The sequence below is a fragment of the Trichechus manatus genome, unplaced genomic scaffold (assembly GCF_000243295.1).
Source record: "Trichechus manatus latirostris isolate Lorelei unplaced genomic scaffold, TriManLat1.0 scaffold00214, whole genome shotgun sequence".
Lineage (NCBI taxonomy): Eukaryota > Metazoa > Chordata > Mammalia > Sirenia > Trichechidae > Trichechus > Trichechus manatus.
Window position 1 is genome coordinate 1,938,956 of NW_004444150.1, and position 20,276 is coordinate 1,959,231.

Sequence of the window (20,276 nt, forward strand, 5' to 3'; positions counted from 1 at the left end):
AAGAAACTAGCCTACAGGGCTGATAGCCTACACAAACCACAGCCTCAGCTACTCTGAGACCAGAAGAAATAGATGGTGCCCGGCTGTCGACTGTTCTGATCGGGTCCACAGTAGATGGACCCTGATAGAATGGGAGGAAAATGCAGAACGGAACTCAAATTCTTATAAAGTCCAGACTCACTGGACCAGTTGAGACTGGAGGATTCCCTGAGACCACCGCTCTGAGATACTCTTTAAATCTTGAACACAAACTATCCCCTGAGATCACCTTTTAGTGAAATAACAGATTGGCACACAAAGTAAAGGATATTACCCGTGACTACAGTCCTCCATTAAAAAACCAGCTAAATGAGACCAAAAGGTCAACAATTACACCAAAGCAAAGACGAGAGGACAAGGGGGAAGGAAAGCTAGAGCACTGGAAACCGAACAACCAGAACCCAATTAAAGAGAACGCTGACACATTGTGAAAAATGTAACCAATGTCACTGAATGATTTGTATAGAAACTGCCAGATGCGAACCTAATTTGCTGGGCAAACTTCCACCAAAAACACAATAAAATATTTTTTAAAATATTTCATAAGATGAAAAAAAGCATGGACAACACAGAGCAGAGTCCAGCCCAGGCCAGCCCTGCTGCTCGCCCCTCCCCAGCTCCTTGGGAAGCTGAGTCAGCCCCTCAGGAAGCCTGAGGGAGGAAACGGGGTACACCAGGTCCCTGAGCGGAAGCCAGTGAGAGCTGAGCCCTAAAAGCTCTTGAACCCCAGGGCCAGGACAGCCAGCCAGACTGTGCGGTTGCCTGGCAACATGCTGTCACTTGAAATCCTCTCTGACGCTCAGCCCCAAACCCCAAACCCCAAACCTGGAGGCCATCGGAGGGACCTCAGTGACAGAGGAGGTGGTCTTGTCCCAGACCACTTCCCACATAGGACCTAGGACAGGGCAGGCTGGGAGCCTCAGCTACAAGACTCCATTGGGCGTCCCTTCTGAGCCCCATTTCCAGAGTTTGCAAGAGCGGTCTGGGTTCTGGCCCCTACTCCCCGGGACTCCCAGCTCATGAGGGTGCACCTGGCTCTGCTGGGACAGGTGGGGAAGGAAGGGGACCCCCAAGGAGACAAAGAGCAGGATTTAATGCTACTTGAGACATTAGTCTGATCTGCACGGGGAGAGGGTTTCATTTTATTTGGAAGTAGTGGAAAGATCGCACAGTAAACTGAAGCAGGGCTGGAGCGTGGGGATGCACGGATGCGCCAGGCTGGCCACAGACCCAGCAGGTCACAGCAGACGGATGAAGGCATGAGATGTGTCCCGAACATGCTCAGGATGCAGCTGTTCTTCAGACGTGCTGCCACTCTTGGGGGGACTGGCTCATTCTATCTTCAACAGTCCTAAGCTCCACCCTCTGGCGGGCTCAGACAGCCCCTCTGGACACTCAGCCCACAGAGGACAGCAGTGACATTGGCTCACAGAGGACCCCCCCTTTACCATCTAGGGATGGTTTGGAGAAGACAGGTTACTTAACAACACCCTCCTGTGAATTGACCCCTTTGGGGAGCCAAGTATTATACAGTAATGAGAGCCAGGCACCCCACACTTCATCCCTGAGTCAATTCACATTCTTGCCCAATGGGGTGATTTAAAGTGGGGGGTCCCATGGCTTATGTGTCCCTCCCCTCCCGCCCTGCCTGCCAGACGCTGCCCCTTCCCAGGGGGTCTTCCCACGGCCTCCAACATGACCCAGACCAGAGTTGACTCACATATTCATCGGGGTTGGGGTCCTGTGACTGAGGGGTGTCGGGGACCGCGGTGTCACAGTCAGGGCTGTAGTGCACGCAGTAATCGTAAGCCGCCCGGTGGTCCGAGATGAGGAGCAGCTGCTGGATGTCACCCTGAAAAAGGAGAGGCACCGTGAACAAGCAGGCTCACAGTGGATACACGTGGTCAGAGACCCAGCCTGACCTCTTGAGGCAGAGGGCAGCCCAGGTCAGACGAGGGGAGGGGCCTGTTCACAGCGCCTGCCTTCCTCCCTGGGGACTGCTCCCTGAGAGCCCCTCAAGCCAGGCTGGCCTGCCCGCCCTTCCATCCACTCATCCACCCAGCCGCCCAGCCATCCCTCCATCCACCCATCTACCCAACCACCCAACCAGCCCTCCATCCACCCATTTACCCAGCCACCCAACCATCCCTCCATCCACCTATCCATCCTTCAACCATACACCCACCCACCATGCATGCATCCATCCACCCATTCCCCCACCCATCCATCTATCCACCTACCCACCCATCTATCTATCCACCTACTCACCCATCCATCTATCCACCTACCCACCCATCCACCCACTCACCCATCCATCCATCCATCCATGCATCCATGTATCCATCTATCCATCCATCCATCCACCCACCCACCCACCCACCAGACACCTGCTGAGCAGCTGTCAGGGGCCAGGCCTGGTGCACAGAGCTTTTGTCTGCTGCGGGTGGGGGATGCAACCTTAAACTAACTCATTGAAAACTGCGAGGGCTTAGAAACACCCTGCCTCCTCCCCACCGCCCCCCAACCACTGGGGGCTTTTATTTTTAAGAGGCAATGCTTGGTTCCTCAAAGACTTAAACACAGAATCACAACATGACCCAGCAATTCCACTCCCAGGCATACACTCGAGAGACTTGAAAGCAGGGACTCAAATAGATACGTGTACACCAGTGCTCAGGGTAGCACTATTCACAACAGCCAAAAGGGAGCAACAACCCGAGTGTCCCTCGGCAGAAGAATGGAGAAACCAACCGTGGTCTAGCCACACAGTGGAATATCACTCAACAGCGAAGAGACATGGAGTTCTGGTACACTCGACGACACGGACGCACCCTGAAAACGTGCTAAGTCCGACACGTAAGGATACACAGTGTATGACCCCCTCACATGACGCATCTAGAACATACGCATAGAGACGGACGGATGAGTGGGTGCCAGGGGCTGGGGGTGGGGGATGCGGAAGGACTGCTTAATCGGTGTGGGGTCTCCTTTGGGGTGGTGGGAATGTTCTGGAACTGGAGAGAGGCGGTGGTTACATAACACCATGGCTGCACTAACGGGCACAGAGCTGGAGGCTTTAAAATGGCTGATCGTATGTGGTGTGAACTTTGCCTCAAAAAAAGAGGTGGGGGAGGCCATGCTTGGCTCCCCTGAAGGACTCCCCAACGGGAGGACTTCAGGCCCACGGGGGTACCCAGGTCCCTCAAAAGATGCCTGACAGCCACTAAAAGCAGCACTGGGGGTGGCTGAAAGGACGCCAAACACCCACAGGCGTCCTGCAGACGTGTCCCCTTCTGTCCCCACATCTAGATTGAAACCTCTCCAGGCTGGGATGCGCGCTCTTCCCGATGCCTGAGCCCCAAGGTGAGCTGCTGCCCCTGGGCCCCAATGCACCCCCGCCTGGACCTTTCAGTGAAGCACACCCCATCCCCCAACACACACACACACACACACACACACACACACACACACACACGCACACGCACACACATACAGGTACTGCCCGCTCCCCCAAGCCCAGGTCTCTGCCACGAAGGGTTAGGGTTAGAGCCCCACCACCCAAACCCCCACCCTCTCAAGACAAGACAAGGACGGTGGTTCAAGACAGCTGGGGGTCCCTCCAAAGGGTTCCCATAGCTGGGGCTGGGCCATGGGCGTCAGCTCCAGGGCTTCAGCCAACAAGGAGAGGGTCAGGGCTGAGGGCACGGAGAGTGACCACAGACAGCTGACCCACTGCCAAGGCAAACTGGGGACATCGTGAGGGGGGCTGTCAGGTTTTCCACACACTGGGGAAGCAAGAGAGCGGCCCCCTCACCCACACCTCAGGGTCCTGCCTGTTCGTTCTTCTCCCAACGCCCCCCTCAAGCAAGAGTCAGGGTCCCTCTCCCCTCCCTGCTGCTGCCCTCTGCCCCCTGGGCTTTGGCAAAGCTGCCACCTCCCTGTCCTGTCTCCCTGACCCCTGTCCCCTATCCCCTCGTCCATCTCCCCGCTCCCCACTGGGATGTCAGAGGCTCCTGGCCCAGGTTTTAAAATCTCCAGCAGACGTGAACTATATGACAGGAACCGTGAATCAAAACCACACATTTTCATGAAGCAGTATGACTCCTAGCTCAAATCTCACCCAACCCAAATAAAACATTTTCTCCTTCCCCTGGCAGCTAGGCATCCGCACATCTGTTCTCCAAACGCTACAGTGGAGGGAAGGGAAACCTTGGGGGCCCTCGGGCGGCGGCTATGACTCCCAGCACTTGGTGCACCCCTCGATTTAGCAGTCCCTGGGTCTAGGGGGCACAAACGGTCTGCACTTGACTACTAACCTAAAGGTTAGTGGTTCGAACTCATCCAGCTGCTCTGCAGAAGAAAGGCCTGGCAATCTGCTTCTGTAAAGATTATCTCCAAGAAAACCCTATGGAACAGTTCTGCTCTGTAACACACGGGGTCGCCATGAGTCAGAACTGACTCCATGGCAAGAAGTTTTGAATTTTTTTGTTTGTTTGAGTGGTGCAAACGGTTAACGTGCTCAGCTGCCAACTAAAAGGTTGGAGGTTCGAGTCCATCCAGAGGTACCTCGGAAGAAAGGCCTGGAGATCTACTTCTGAAAAATCAGCCATTGAAGCCCTATGGAGCACAGTTCTTCTCTGACACACATGGGGGCGCCACGAGTCAGGTTCGACTTGACAGCAACTGCTTTGGTTGTTTTGGTTGTACATTGTATTACAGTGATTGGTTAAAGGGCCTGCCTCGCAGAGAACCCCAAGCTCCCCAGGGCCGGAGGACATCTCCAGCCCATCTCTGCCCCTGGGGGCCCAGCAAGCAGCCACCCGTCCCTGCCTGCATAGGGTGGCCCACGCTCATCCTGGTGACGGGCACACCATACCCCAGACACCGGAGAGGACCGACAGTAAAGGCCCGGCCACACGCCCGGGCTCACGCACACAGCTCACAACCCTCGGCCAGCCACGGTTCCTCGGGCAGCCCGCCGACGTCCCCAGTCCCCGCCGATCGGCCGGGGATCAGCGACCCAGGGCAGGGCCTGCGCGGCCCCTGCAGGCATGGACCCCCCCTTGTTTTCCAACGCCCTTCCCTCCTCTGCAGATACCCTGCTTGTTTCCCACCACTCCTCAGGTGAATTCTCGAGCCAGAAAACGTGCATCTGTTCTGTGGACAGGTCTGTCAGAGAGCAGGGATCGATCCAACCCCCCACAGTGTGGAAGGGGAAACTGAGGCACAGGGGCCGTGCGCAGAGTTCCACGGGAGGGGGCTCAACCTGAGACCCCAGGTCCTCATCCTGCCCTCCACCCGGCAGAGGGGGAAACTGAGGTGTAGGAACAGGTCAGCTCAAGACCCCGCGTCCTCATCCAGGGCTCCGTCCCCCTTGCCACCACTTCCCCCCACACGGGGGACACATACCCCAGGCACCCAAAGAAGTGGGCGCCACAGGAGGAGGGGCATCTGTGCGGGGCCCCGAGGAAAGAAGAGCCCACTGTGTCCTCAGGCAGCCGGCACGCGCCAACACGCTGCCTCCTCCCAGAGGCGGCCCCACTTTCCTCTCACTCTGCGTCTGGTTTGGGGGTGTCACTTGCACACACACCCCATTCCTTGGTGAACCCCCGCCCTCAAAGCCTTCCTCAGAGTCACCCCTTTTCTCCCCACCTCCATCCTCCGACACAGTTACTAAGTACCTCTCAGTGTCGGGGGACTGCACCCCAGGAAGGCAGATGTCACAGATCACCTCAGAAATGCAGGCTGAAGTGCCAGCTCAGCCTACTCCACCTTGGCGATGGGAAGAAGCTCTGAGTTACGGGCTTTCATTTTCTATCCTCCACTTGGGCCAGAACATCCCCCAAACACACACAAGCAAGTACCCCCAAACTCAGGCCCGTGCCCCCCACCCTCACAGGCGGAGCAGCAGGACCCAGTGCCGGGTTGTCTGGGGTGTGTGTGTGTGTGTGTGTGTGTGTGTGTGTGCATTTATTGTGTGTACATGTGTTTGTTCGTGTTTGTGTGAGTATGCACGTGTGTACGTGTGTGTACGTGTGCATGCTTGTGCACGTGTGCTTGTGTTGTGCGTGCGTGCTGCCAGGCGGGTCTCCTGTACCCCTCCCTGTTGGGCACATGACTTTCTCGCGTATCTTCACCAATTCCTTGTTCTGCGCTGCAGGAACCACTGCGGAGCCAAGCCCGGGACGACGCCTGTTAAGGGTTGAATTGAGTCCCCCCAGAAGATGTGTTCAACTCATACTTGCCGGTAGCTGGGAGCGTGACCTCGTTTGGAAATAGGGTCTTTGCAGGTGTCCTCAGTTAACACGGGGTCACACTGGAGCAGGGGGGTCCTGATCGAGTGTGACTGATGTCCTTACGGAAGAGGAGAGACCCAGACACAGAGCAGGAGGCCATGTGAACATGGAGGGGAGCCACCAGGAGCTGGGAGAGACAAGCAACGATCCTGCCCTAGAGCCTCCAGAGGGAGCGCCGCCCAGCTGACACCCTGAATTTGGACTTCTGCCCTCCAGAGCTGTGAGAGAGTCATTTACGCTGTTTAAGCCACACACACCCGACCTGCCAGTGTGTGGCACTTTGCTACAAGGACTCTAAGAAAACTTGTACAGATTCCAGCACCTTTTCGTTTGAACACTGCTGCCCCTGACCCATGCAGAACAAGCCTGCCTTCCGGTCACCAGGGTCCCAGATCCAGAGAAGCAAGAGGGATCTAGGATTCAGGTGGAGTGGACAGGGGTCACCTCTATGTCCCAGCTGACAGCTGGCAGAAATTCCAGGAGGAGCTCGGACATGAGCCAGGTTATCTCACTGAGCCATTCACCTCGGTGTGCGGACTGCCTGCTGGGGAGACCCTGGCCTTGTCGAGGGGGTCCTGCTGTCCCCTGTGCCTCGGTGCACAGCCTGCCTCTCAAGGAGGGAGAGACCCTGGCCTTGTCCAGGGCTGGGCTTGTTCTCCTGGGTCCTGCTGTCCCCTGTGACTGGCAAGGTGGGCATGGCTGATGACGAGGATCTTGTAAAGCGATCTTGACAAGCCTGAAAGCCTCTGAGAACATTCCTGAGGTTCCTAGGTCTCCAGCACTCTGAGCGCCGAGGGGTGCTAGACAGGGACCTGCCTGGGTAGTCCACGCCACCTGCCTCACACAGGTAGGCTCCCAGGCAGCCATGTCCCGCACCGCATCTGCTCCACCACCCCCGTGATCACTCCCACCCCCAAGATGGCGCGTGCTTACATGCCAGATGTCCCCAGAGGAATGAGCTGTGCCCTCGTGCCTCCAGAAAGGTTCTGGGGTTCACTCTGGCCCCAGGCCAGCCCCTGGCACATCTCCTGGAGTGCAGCTTCCTCGTCTCTTCCTGTGGCTGGCAGTCCTGGGTACTCACGCGTACCTCACCTTCACAGCCACTCCAGGAGGGGTAAGCTGCGCCCCTCTCTCATCCCCACTGCACAGATGCACAAGTGGAGTGTCAGAGAGGCAAGTCACTCTCGCCAGGGTGCATGGCATGGGAGGGGCACAGCGGGGGCTCCCTGGGTCTCTGGCGTGGCCCCTGCAGCTCCCAGGGCTACTGCCTACTGCCTGCTCTCCCCTTGAGTTCAAGGCCAGGGGCCCAGCCCTGCACCAGGCCCACCCGACAGCCTGGGCTTCCAGCTCACTTCCCACCGCAGCGCATCGTACCCCAGCAGGGCAGGCCGGGCCCTGGGCGCGTGCAGTGCGGCCACACCGCCTCGGCATCTTCGACTGCCAGGCCCAGCCCTCACATCACTCAGTCTAACATTAAAGGCACACTCTCAAGACCTACTTGCCCTGCAGGTGCCCAGAGACACCTGTGCCAGGTGGTTCAGCCCACCCCTCGCTCTGATAACCGACTACAACGTCCCCCTTCGTGCACCCTCCTTTCTGGCCCTGCAAGATCAGCAAAGCTCTGCTGAGCGTCCAAGAGGCCCCCGTGCCTGCCTGGCGGTCTCCACGGCCATTCCACTCCACCAAGCCGGCCGAGGTCAGTTTTCCCCCCAGGGACAGGCTGGGCAGCCCACAAACCACTAGGCAGCTCGGCCACAGTGTGTTGTCCTTGGCACTGGCTGAGCCGGGAGCGTTTTGCTGAGGGAGTCAGTTCTGCCTTTTCCGAGAATGAGGTTTCCTCCAGGCTGCCTGGCTGTATGGGCTGAGGAAATGGTAAAGGTTTCATTGGAAAGCCTGTGCAACCCGGGGGAGCAGGGAGACGGGGAACACCATGCTCCCTGGAAAGAGAAGGACACCCCGGCAGAGCCCCCCAACCAGGCGTCACTCTGCGTGGCTTCACTCCCTCCATCACACACCCGCTTTTCTACTTCCTGTGCCGTTTAATTCTGCACCCCTCCTTTCAGCCTCACCCCGACAGCCCCGCTGTGCCTCCCGCACCGCTGACCTCCTCTTCCAACCCAAACAGGCGCGGCAGGAATCCTGGCCGAGTGCTCTGCTTTCCCCGTGGCGTGTGCAGGCTAATTTTAGCCCGAGCACTCAGGCCCGTAAGCTGAGACAGACCAATAATTTGCGGAGACAAGCCCTGCTTGTTCGAGGCTGCAGGAGAGATGGTTGGCAAGTATGTTCTCCTTGGCGCAAAAACCAGAGAGGAGGGCCAGGCCTCCCGCTGGAGACACGCCCTGGCCACAACCCTCTCCAGCGTCCTTGTCCACCGGCTGGCAGGTGGACAGCACTTTCCACACCACCTGGGCACCTCGCAGCATGGGTGGAGTCGGGCCGTCTGGCACAGAGGCCGCCCTGTGGCTCACGGAGGGTCCAGCACGTGTCCCCAGCCTCGCAATCATGGAAGGAGGGAGGTGGGGCTGGGGGAGCACCAGGGGTCTGGGACCGGCACCAAACCAAAGCCAAACCTGTTGCCGTTGAGTCAACTCCAACTCATGGCAACCCCGTGTGTGTCAGAGTAGAACTGGGCTCCACGGGGTTTTCAATGGCTGAGTTTTCGGAAGGAGATCACCAGGGCTTTCTTCTGAAGTACTTCTGTGTGAGCTCGAACCACCAACCTTTCAGTTAGCAGCAGAACACTTAATCGTGTGCACCACCAGGGACTCCCTACCTGAGTTAAAATCTAAAGTGTGCCCTCGCCTGCTGAAGGATCTCAGGCACGTCCCCAGACCTTACCAACACAGGTCAGAAACAACAGGCTCCAGGGAGGGTGGGATCCAGGGCCTGGTCATCCTGGAGCTCTAGGCTTAATCACACAACACAACAGCAAGACACAACCCAGGCTCAGCACCCACTAGGGACACAGCCAAGGGCAAAGCAATCAAACCAACATCCACCCTAGCCAAGCGCCGCCTCCCACTGGGGCCCCTCGAATTTCTAAGATGGACAGGACCAGTGTGGAGTGACTGGAAGCTGCTGGAAGCCTCCCTGTCCACGGGCCATTTCCCTGGACACTTGGCAAGTAAAAGGCCTCCCAATTCCCCTCTCTCTCCATGCTCTCGTGGGCCCAAACAAGCCTCATTTGAAATCTCCACTCCTGCTTGGATATTTTCATCCACGAGTCATCAGAATGGAAAAAGAAAGTGCCCCACGCCAGAGGGGGTCTACATCATTGTTTCCATGATGTGCAGAGTATCTGTGGGGTCTGAGAATGAGTTTAATGCTACTCGTGGGGGCGTCACAGAAATACAGCCTTAGGGGTGGAAAAGACTTTCTGCTGTCATCCTCCAGGTCCCTCGCCCTGGTCCACACCCCCACTTGCCCCCTGCTATGTGGCCACCCCAAGTCCCAGTTAAATTCTCACCTATGGCCACCAGCCAGTGAGGCTCCAGGAATGTGTAGGGTCAAGATTACTCAGGGCTGCGCTGGGGGCAAGGCTGAGAAACCCACACCTATGTCTCGGTCACAGGGGAAGGCGTGCATGGAGGGCCAGAGGGTGGTGGCCTCAGAAACTAAGAGTTAGCCTAGTGAACTAAGAGAGAGATGGTGAGGAGCAGGGGGCAGCCTCGACTCCAGCTGGAGGGGCAGGGCAGGACGAGACCCACATGCCCACCCCCTCAGCAAGCTCACGGGACACAGTGCATGGACCTCATGTCCCTTCTGTGCTAACTATGCAGCCCTTGAATCTGCAATCAGACATTTTGAGGGCCATAGGAAGCACCTGGCCACAGTCACAAAACCCCTACTCTAACCTGGTGGCACATGAATGAATGGGCCCCAAACTTCCCTCCACCTGGATGTCCAGGGGCAGTGCACACAAGGTTAACCGTGGAGCACAGGGAGCCTTGCTGAACACAGGGCACACTGACATTCTGTGCCAACCTCCAGGCAGGAAGGGAACCACACCCTGAACACATCTCCATGGAGGAAGTGTGGTGCAGGGGAAGTACCACCCCCTCGTAGGCTGTGAGATCTTAGGCAAGTCACTTGATCTCAGCAGGCTCGTTCATTCAATTGTAGATTGAGGACAACAGGTCTACCACACAGAAGTGTCCTTAGGACTAAATGTGGTCACACACGCAGAGTGTGAGGACTAAGTAATCACAGCCTCCATCATCACCATCACCACCACCACCACCATCACCTCCACAACCACTACCACCGTCACCATCACCATCATCACCACCATCATCACCTCCACAACCACCACCACCACCATCACCATCACCATCATCACCATCATCACTATATCATTATCACCTCCATTACCACCATCACCACATCACTACCATCACCACCATCATTACTATATCATTATCACCCCCATTACCTCCATTACCACCATCATCACCGCCAACACCACATCATCATCACCACCACCATCACCACTACCACCTCCACAACCACCATCACCTCCACCACCACCACCATCACCATCACCTCCACCACCACCAGCATCACCACCACCTCATCACCATCACCTCCAAAACCATCATCACCAACGCCATCAACATTATCACCTCCACTACTATCACCACCACCACCATCAGCACCAATACCATCACCACTGCCACCACCACCTCCACAACCATCACCACTATCACCTCCACCATCACCACTATCCCCTCCATCACTATCATCACCATTATCACCACCATTAACACCATCACCAACATCACCATCACTACCATCACCTCCACCATCACCACCATCACCTCCACCCCCATCAACATCATCCTCATCACCATCATCACTACCATCACCATCAGTATCACAACAACCACCATCTCCATTACTACCATCATTACCGTCACTGCCACCATTACCACCATCACCATCATCACCATCATCACCACCATCACCATAACTGCCATCATCACCATCATCACTACTGTAATGGTGAAGACTGTGTGTCAACTTGGCTGGGCCATGATTCTCAGTGTTTATATGTGATCACGCCCATGATGGGATCTTCTGTGAGTAGTCAATCAGTTGAAAGGGAGTTTCCTTGGGCATGTGGCCTATATCTGAATATAAGTAGACGTTCTGGCTTTTTGCTCACTCTGGATCCTGTGGCTGCCTCCTGTTCATCTGACCTCTGGCTCTTGGGACTTGACCTATCAGCTTATCTACCAATCTTGGGATTCATCGATCTTCACAGCCTGTGAGCCGAAGCCCTGCTCTCCAACCTTCCGATCTTGGATTTGCCAGCCCCTGCAGCTATGTGAATCAGGAGAAGCCTTGTAGTCTTGCCTGCCAGTCTTGGGATTTGTCACTCTTCACAGCCTGTGATCAAGAGCCCTGCTCTCCGACATGCCGATATTTGGTTCATCAACCCTCGCGGCTACAAGAATGGGGAGAAGCTTCTATCCTAATCCACAGACTTGGGACTTTCCAGTCTCTACAATTGCATGAGCCTTTTCCTTGAGATATATATATATATGTATATATATATATTTATATATATGCATTACTGGTTTTGATTCTCTAGAGAACCCAGTCTAAGACAACTACCATCATCACCCTCACTACTGCCATCATCGTCAACAGTACTACCATCAATACCATCATCACCACCACCACCGCCACCACCACCCCTACTATCACTGCCATCATCACCACTACCACCATCATTAACATCATCACTACCAACACCAACACCACCATCATCATCACTACCATCACCCCACCACCACTGCCACTATCTGCGGTCCCCAATCCCTGACAAAGGGTCACCAGCCTTTCCTGAATACTTCTCACCAGCATGAAGGACCTCACAAGGCAGTCAGCTCCTACTGCTCTTTTTTTTTTTTTTTTTCATTCATTCAACCAGCTTTTTTAACACCTACCATGATAAGCCTTGTGGACACAACAATGAATAAATCAGTGTCCCTGACTTCAGATCTCAAGGATGAGACCTTTATGCTCCTTTGAGAAGCAGCACAGGTAAGGGAGTAACTAATTCTGCCTGGAGAGGTCAGGGGAGGCATCATGGAGGAGGTGGCCTCAGAGCCGGGATCTGAAGGAGGAGATGGATGCTAAAACGTTCACATCCATGAATGTCCCATTCATTTGTTCTCATTCTGTCAACATCTCCTCCCCTCCCCACTGGACAATATCACCATACTCAAGCCACCAGCTCTCCTCTCCCTCCTGCCTGTGCTGTTCCAGGCTCAACTCCCACCTCTTCAACTCAACTTCCATATGGCACAGTTTCCAGACATTTTACCACCCTGCCCTCTGTTCCTAGTGCCACCCACAAGCATCACGTCACACTGACAGTCACTAATGGGTTTGACATCTGTAAATCCCTAAGTCTTTTCCATACAAAACACTCTTTCACCACATCTCAGCCTGCACGAGTACAATCGATTGTTTTGAACCCAAGTGCTGAAATTCATTTATCCTTATTGAATTTCATTTGCTTGGTTCCAGAACATAGTCCCAGCCTGAAAAATCTTTCTGTGTCTTTATTCTGTCAACCAATATATTAACTTGGCATTATCTGCAAATGTGACAGACCTGACTCCCAGGTCTTCCTGCAAATCAACAACCATCAGAACGATTCTCACTTTAATGCAGAAGACACATATTCCTGCTAGGGTAGGAGACAGAGGGAGGAGGGACAGGTAGGGGGTATGGGGAGGTATGATTCATTTTAGAGGCCAGAGCTGCTCCACATGCTATATTCCATCGCTTCCCATTTTGAGTGAAATCTGACCTGCCATCCATCCATCCATCCATCCATCCATCCATCCATCCATCCATCCATCCATTCATCCATCCAACTATCCACTCATCCATCCACCCACACTCATCCATCCTTCCACTCATCCATCCATCCTTCCTTCCATCCTTCCTTTCATCCATCCATCCACTCACCCACTCACCCACCAATCCATCCATCCATCCCACTCACCCACCCATCCATCCACCCATCCATCCATCCATCCATCTACTATCCATCCATCCACCCATCCATCCATCCATCTACCATCCATCCATCCACCCATCCATCCATCTATCCATCTACCATCCATCCATCAACCCATCCATCCACCAACCCAAGCGAATGGTGTGGGGTTACAGCACCACACATAAGAAGGCCACGCAGCTTTACTCAAGGTCCGGGGGCGTTTAACTGTAAGCAAGCAAGGTACAGCTCTGGAGAGAAGACAGCGGATATACAGAGGACGTTACGTCTGACATTCGCGATTCTCGGCTGCCTAGAGGGTAGAGAGTCATCTCAGACCCTGATCCAGGACCTGATGGGGACAAAGGTCTTCCACATCCTGGGTGCAGCAGGACAGACATCCTGGAGAGGCCTAGGGCCTGCGAGCCAGGAAGCCCGGCAGAGACAGGAGGGGAGAGGCTCCTACAAGAGCAGAGACTCCAGGCTAAGCATGAACCACAGGGACTGTGGGAAGGGCGGGGGAGAGGTCACCTTGAGACGGGACACTCATGGCCTTGGAACCCAGAAGGACTTTGGACTTCAGGATGGGAACCAGCGCAGAGGGCTATTTGCAGAGAGGGCGTGGCAGGTGTGGCTCTGTGGGCTGGGGGACGAGCCACCCACAGGGACACACGGATGTGGCTGGAGACGTGGAAGGTCAGGATGCTGGGGTGCAGAGCTGGGATTGTGTTCAGGAGACACTGGGAGGAGTTTCAGCATGAGGATGACAAGACAGCCTCGGAGGGAGCTGCCACCCATGAGTCTCAAGGCCACACCACCCCTTCCCCAGGAATCAAACCTCCAGTCCAGCCTTGCCCTACGCCAGCTGTGTGCCCTTGGGCAGGCGGCTTTACCTCTCTGGGCTGTGAGTGCCCCATCTGCACGATGGAGCCACCACTGTCAGCATCCCCTGGGCTGCAGGGAGAATCCTTGAGCGGGGACGACATGGAGTCTGCACTGCGGGGCCCTAGCACCCCAAGGAGGCAGTGGGCTATCAACGCCTTTCCAAACAGAAGGGGAAGTGCCTACGTAAGCGCAGCCCCACACCCCTCAGGGCCTTGGGTTTTCTGAACCCCTGGGGCCGCTGCACCTGCCCAGCCCCCTGCCCACCTGCGCTCAGCTCCTCGGGGCACTGGGGCCGCACAGAGTAGCCCAGCAGAACACCATCTTCCCAGCTGCCAAGAGGGGCTCAGAGCCGGCCCGGGGGGACACAGGCAGGAAAGGATCCATGGTGGGTCTTCCATGTTCTTAGAGAGCAAGTCTCAGAGCAAATACCCGAGACCTCCAGTGAATGCCTGCCCTGCTCCCACCCTGCGCCCTGGCACCTGTCCAGTAGGAGCAGGTTCATCACCCCACACCACCCGACTGGCCTCAAGGGGTCTGCTCGGGTGTGCACAGGAGCCAGGTGGCTTCCCTCAAACAGGGAGAAAGGCCATATGGGGCAGGGGTGTGTACTGCCCCCAGACCTCTATGCTCAGCCCAAGGCCAGTCCAGCCTGCAGTCGCTGGAGCCTAGGCGCTCCCAGGGGGAGGAGTGTCACGGGCCCCTCGACACTCTGGGTGGGTGTCTCCTGGGGAGCTTCATCTCTTAAAGAAGCCAAAAGTCCTGGAGCGAGCCACGAGAGGCAATGAGGCCAGTGGCAGCTTTGGCCCTCCCTCCCACTCCCTGTGCTCAGCCTCAACCATGATCCAATCTCCTCAGGGCCAGACAGCTCCACTGTGTCCCAAGAAGCGTGGTGGTCAGCGGATCTGAGATGACGAGGCCAGGCTCAGCCGAGGCCACCATCTGGGTTTTGCGTGCAGTAGCAGGAGAGCAGTTCAGGGGGGCCCAGCCTCGGCATCAGTCTTGTGGCCGCGGTGGAATGTACCACTCTGCCGGAGGGTCCAGATGAAGTGGTCATCCCGGCCGCGGTGGAACGTCCCGCCCTGGCGGAGGGTCCAGATTGAGCGGTCATCCCGGCCGCGGTAGAATGTCCAGCCCTGGCGGAGGGTCCAGACAGAGTGGTCATCCCGGCCGCGGTAGAATGTCCCGCCCTGGTGGAGGGTCCAGACGGAGCGGTCATCCCAGCAGGCAGCTCTCTCCTCCGACTCTCAGCTCACGGGTCTCACTGGCAACACCAACTGGAAAACCCCCATGGGCCAGGGAGGGGACGGCCCGTTGGTGCCATGAATGGGGGGACTGAGTGGGCCTCTCACCAACGGTGCCGCCCACAGACCTGCTCACTGGTGACGGGTCCCTCTGTGCTCTGAGCCCAGGTCATATCCATCTGAGGCGGATGCCCCTCGATCCCTGGTGGCCCAGCCACTCAGAAGGTGAAGTCGAATTTGGCCACCATCGCCACAGACTCGTCCCTCTCCGCTACCTCCCAGCCTAGAATGCGCCTGCATTCCTCTTGACAGAAGTTCGGGTCAGGCAGATTGACAAAGCTGCGTGGAGTTGAGACAAAGGGAGTCAACAGATGTTCAGATGAGGTGCCCAGTGCAGATCTGCCGAGCGAGGCTCCCCAGAGAGAAACTGTTGCCTCCAGCAGAGCCCCCGACCATCACAGGGTGCACAGGGCTTACACCCGTGCACGGATTTGCATCCGCCAGTCACTGCACACGCCGGCTCTCCTGCCTGCTCTGAGGCGTGTTCCGTGCCTTTCCATACGCTCTCACCCGGCACGCCCCCACCAGACTGTGAGGTGCTGAGCCATCATGTCCCGCAGCTCCTTGTCCCCACGCCCAACACCGGCCGGCCCAGGAAAGTCCTCAACAAGCCGTTGTGGGAAAGGGCAGTTCCCGGGAGGGTCCCGGATTGGGAAGTGGATGTTAGGACTTGAACTTGGGCCCTGACTCCAGGTTTGGCCCCTTCTCCCATGGAGACCTTGGCATTGTGCGTGCCCTGGCCCTCCGTTCACCGTGAGGGGTTCCAGGTCACTCAGCAGATTGCTGAGAGAGGCCTCAGCAGAGGTCTTATCCTGCCGGGAAGCGAGGCTCCAGGAAAGAACATGTCAGTGGAAGCCAGGCCACTGGGAAAAGGGTCACCCATGCAGTCTTCACCAGCGTTAGGATGCCGGACGGCCGACAGGGATAGCTGCCGATGGCATCATTTTTGCCACCGACTTCCAGGGAATTTGCAGAGAAAGCTCAAGTTTACAGTCTGTTTGGTCTGTTGCCCCTTGGAAACTTCAACCACTTAAAAGCAGACTTGTTTCCTGGCCCAGAGCTGGCTGGCTCCTCCTCCACAGCCCCTCCTGTTTGCAGCTCGTCCAAAGAGGAAGTGTCCCCACCACCGCACTGCAGAGCCCTTCCTCAGCACTCTCTCCCAGAGGGCGTGCTGGCTGAGTCACCTGTCACCAGGAGGCAGCAAAGTGGCGATCCCATAGAGCCAGCCTGGCTGCATCAGGTCACTCCCCCCATCTCATGTGCCCCAGGAAAAGCCACAGTGCCCCAAAAAGACTTTCTAGAGGGTGGTAACTCCGTCTGGGAATAATGCCACAGCACAAAGCTCAGTTTTTCTGGCCCAGCGGGGACTTAGCCACAGGGGCTCATAGGAAGCACCGCAGAGCTGGGAGCAAACAGACTTTCAATGAGTGGGACCATCCTCCCAGGCAGGGTTGCTAGGGAAGTGTTTTTAGAGGTGCTGGCCCCTCCTTTTTAAGTTTCCCAGAGAGAGCGGAAAGATCCACGAGCAGGAATCTCTTGGAAAGTAAAAGGGTAACTCACTGCTGTTCCAAAAGGAAGAACAATTCTGTTCCACTTGCAACAATGAAGCGCAGCTGAGAATATGAGGCCAGCTCACCCGAGTTCATCCTAACACAGTTATGGCGAAAACAAGGATGGGGCCACTGAAGGCACTGCTGCATTCCGCTGCTCTTCATCGAGAAAGACACGGCCAGCGCTCCAGCACGAACGTGCCCACCGTGCCCAACAGCCAGGAAACTCTGGGGCTGGAGAACACGTCCCCACTGCTAGCAACTGTGGTTAACAAAAACCTCCCTCCCAACAGCCACTGCAGCAACTCCTGCCGAGTTTCTCGCCTCAACCCGAATTCCACAACTGGCAACCACAGCCGCCAGGAACACCGCTCAGAGCAGATCTGTGACCCACATTTCCAACAACTCTGCCTCCTCAAGGTGCAGCGTGGGACGACGTTGTTTGCTGGGACGACAAGCGGAAAAGGAAAACAAAGGCTACTAAATTTGATTCATTTTATTCTGAAAAACGTACATTGTTGTTATTCTTTAATATAGTGTGTCTATGGAAAATAGCTTTTCCCAAGGAAAATCAAGGAAGCTGTATTTGTCTTAGAAGCCTACTTTTTTTTTCAGATAGGTAAAGCTTTTTCCTGAATCTTCCCAATAAAAGGCACGTGGTGTCACCCGTGGGGCTCTAGAAACAACAAAGAGTTGGCCCAGCACAGAAAAGCTGTTGCACCCTTGGTTAACCCGAGCCCCCCAGTGCCACTGCCCAGCCTCAGCTCAGCCTTCCACCTCTGGACGCGGAACCTCGCCCACACAGACATGGACAGCAGCAGCCGCGGCACCCAAGCTTCATACCTGAGTCCCGGGAAGCCCCCACAGCTGTCAAGGTGCCATGAATGTGATCCCCGTTTCACAAAACAAGAACCCAACAGCTCACCGACATCACCTGCTTTACCTAGATCCAGTGGTAATCCCGGCACTTGGCCCCAGTCTTCTAGCACCTGCCCAGCAGACTGGCCAGTAAACCACCTCCTCTTGGCTGAGGCAGCCCTGGCCGCCCATGGGACCCGAGCACTCGGCCCTTCCTCCTCAACGGGCCCCACCCTGTCCCCATGTCAAGGTGGCTGTTAGGCTCTCTCCTTTGCTGTCCTCATTGGACCAGCTGGCCTGCATCTGGTATGAAGAACACTGGCAGCAAACAGTTAAAAGCACGTACTGTGATGGGGGCAGTGTGCGGGGCTCTCCAGCACTGAACCTCATTTAATCCCTGCCAGGGCTCTGGGAAGTATCGACATTTATTACCCCATTTTCCAGACGGGGAAGCTGAGGCTGAGAAAGGTGACAGCAGCTTGCCCAAGGCCCCACGTCCAGCACGTGGTAGAGCTGAGAGTCCAACCCAGCGGGCCGCTCTGCCATTCATTCTTCATAATCACGTTACGTGTCCCCATTATAACTTTGTAGAAAGATAAGACTTCCAGAATACCATTCTTCTCGCTCACTTAACGTCCCAGGGCCGACTCAACGGCCCTTCGGCCCAGGAGATGTCGCTATCGTTAAAATGAAACAGAATGAGCACGTGTGAAAGGTTGGTGGTTTGAGCCTACCCAAAAGCACCTTGGAAGAAAGGCCTGGCAATCTACACCTGAAAAATCAGCCATTGAAAACCTAAGAAGCACAGTTCTACTTTGACACACATGGGGTCACCAAGAGCTGGGGTCAACTCAAGGGCAGCGGGATTTTCTGGGTTTACTCATCTTCCTGCTGAAGAAGCCAAGTGCACCCGCAGCACAGTGCCCCTGGGACCCAGTCAAGGGGCAGAAGGGCAGCCTGAGCACCCGGCTTGGGGGCCCTGAGTCCCTGCAAATACCATGGACCCAGTGACTCCCACCACCAGCTCTGAGACCAGCAGCCGCGGCAGTGAGATAGCCAGGGGTAGGCCGTTCTGACACAGCTGAGTCCATGGGGGCCCGTCAGTGCATGCTGGCTCCCGGGAATTCTGGGAGGAAATGCTGGCCTGTCCTGGCTCTGTGTCTGGGATGCCGTCATGACATCCGAGAGCTGGGACCGCCCTCAGAGACTTTCTAGCCTGGCGGTTTTCAAACACGCTTTAGCCTACATAGAGACCTTGGTTCCAGCACGAAGTCCCGCGAGCCTGATTACGTAAAAGAAAAGGATGCATAGCAGAGGGGACCTGGCTGCTCCCTAACTCGAGCCAGAGGGCGCCTCAGTCACCTGAGCACTTCTAAGAAATAAAGATTTCGGGGCCCTGCTGCAGGCCGAGGGCCCCAGCACCTCAGAATGCGGGGCCTGGGAATCTGGTTTGTACAGGGTCCCAGGTGACTCCGAGGCATTTGGGAACCCCCGATCAATGGCAGAGGTTCTCACCCTACTTTTTGGCAGCGGAACAGAGTTTCCCTACTCTATCTTAGGCTGAACCCCAATACAGTAAGGAAAGAAAAGCAGGAATCCCTGGGTTGAAGTGGGGTTCCTGGAGCCCACCCTGCTCTGCTCAGCCTCCCCAGGCTCCAGGCCAGACAGGGTTCAAACACCCCAGAGTTAGGGCCTCAGCCCATGCCTTCCTGAGGCATCGCCCACTGGGCCAGCTCTGCCCTGAGTCCACCCCGAAGGTGGCTGCCCTCTCTGCTGGCGGCATGCACTTTTCTACAAGCCACAGGTCAGGGCCCACCAAAGCCTCCAGCTTCCACGCCGGAGACCAGGAGACACATACCCAGGCTCCTCAGACCACAGCGGCCACTTCCCCCAAGTGGCTGACACCCTGTCTCGCTTCTGCTGCTCCGCACTACAGCAGCAGCTTCAGGCACCCAGAAACGGGGGACCCCCGGAGGGCTACCTGGTCCCCAACTGCCTAGACAGGCTTCCCAGCAGCACCTCAGCAAGACTGTATGAGGGCCAGCCCCTCACAGGGCATCTAGATCGGGGGCCACATGGCGGCCGCCTCTCCTGCTCACCTCGAACACCTCCTCATCCAGGATCCTGGTGCCGAAGACAATGATGCCATTGATGTCAATGATGGGGTGGTCACTGCGGTCCAGGAACTTGGTGGCCTTCTTTTTACAGTCCAGGATCAGGGTGACATTTTTCTTGTGGATGCTGAGAGCAATTCTGTGCCACCTGCAAGGAAACAGACAGGCCAGGCAGGTGAAGGGGGTCTCAGGTCTTGGAAGGTCGAGACAACTGACTC

General features: G+C 56.2%; 1 protein-coding gene across 1 annotated transcript in view; it reads right to left on the reverse strand.

Moving 5' to 3' along the window:
• Positions 1 to 20,276, reverse strand: part of COL5A1 (collagen type V alpha 1 chain) — a 149,024-nt gene that overhangs the window by 115,112 nt on the left and 13,636 nt on the right. The window contains exons 5-6 of the mRNA XM_023742655.1: positions 20,044 to 20,206; positions 1,760 to 1,891 (exon numbers count right to left, since the gene is read on the reverse strand). Of these exons, the coding sequence (XP_023598423.1) occupies positions 1,760 to 1,891; positions 20,044 to 20,206 (295 nt within the window). The remainder of the gene's footprint in view (positions 1 to 1,759; positions 1,892 to 20,043; positions 20,207 to 20,276) is intronic.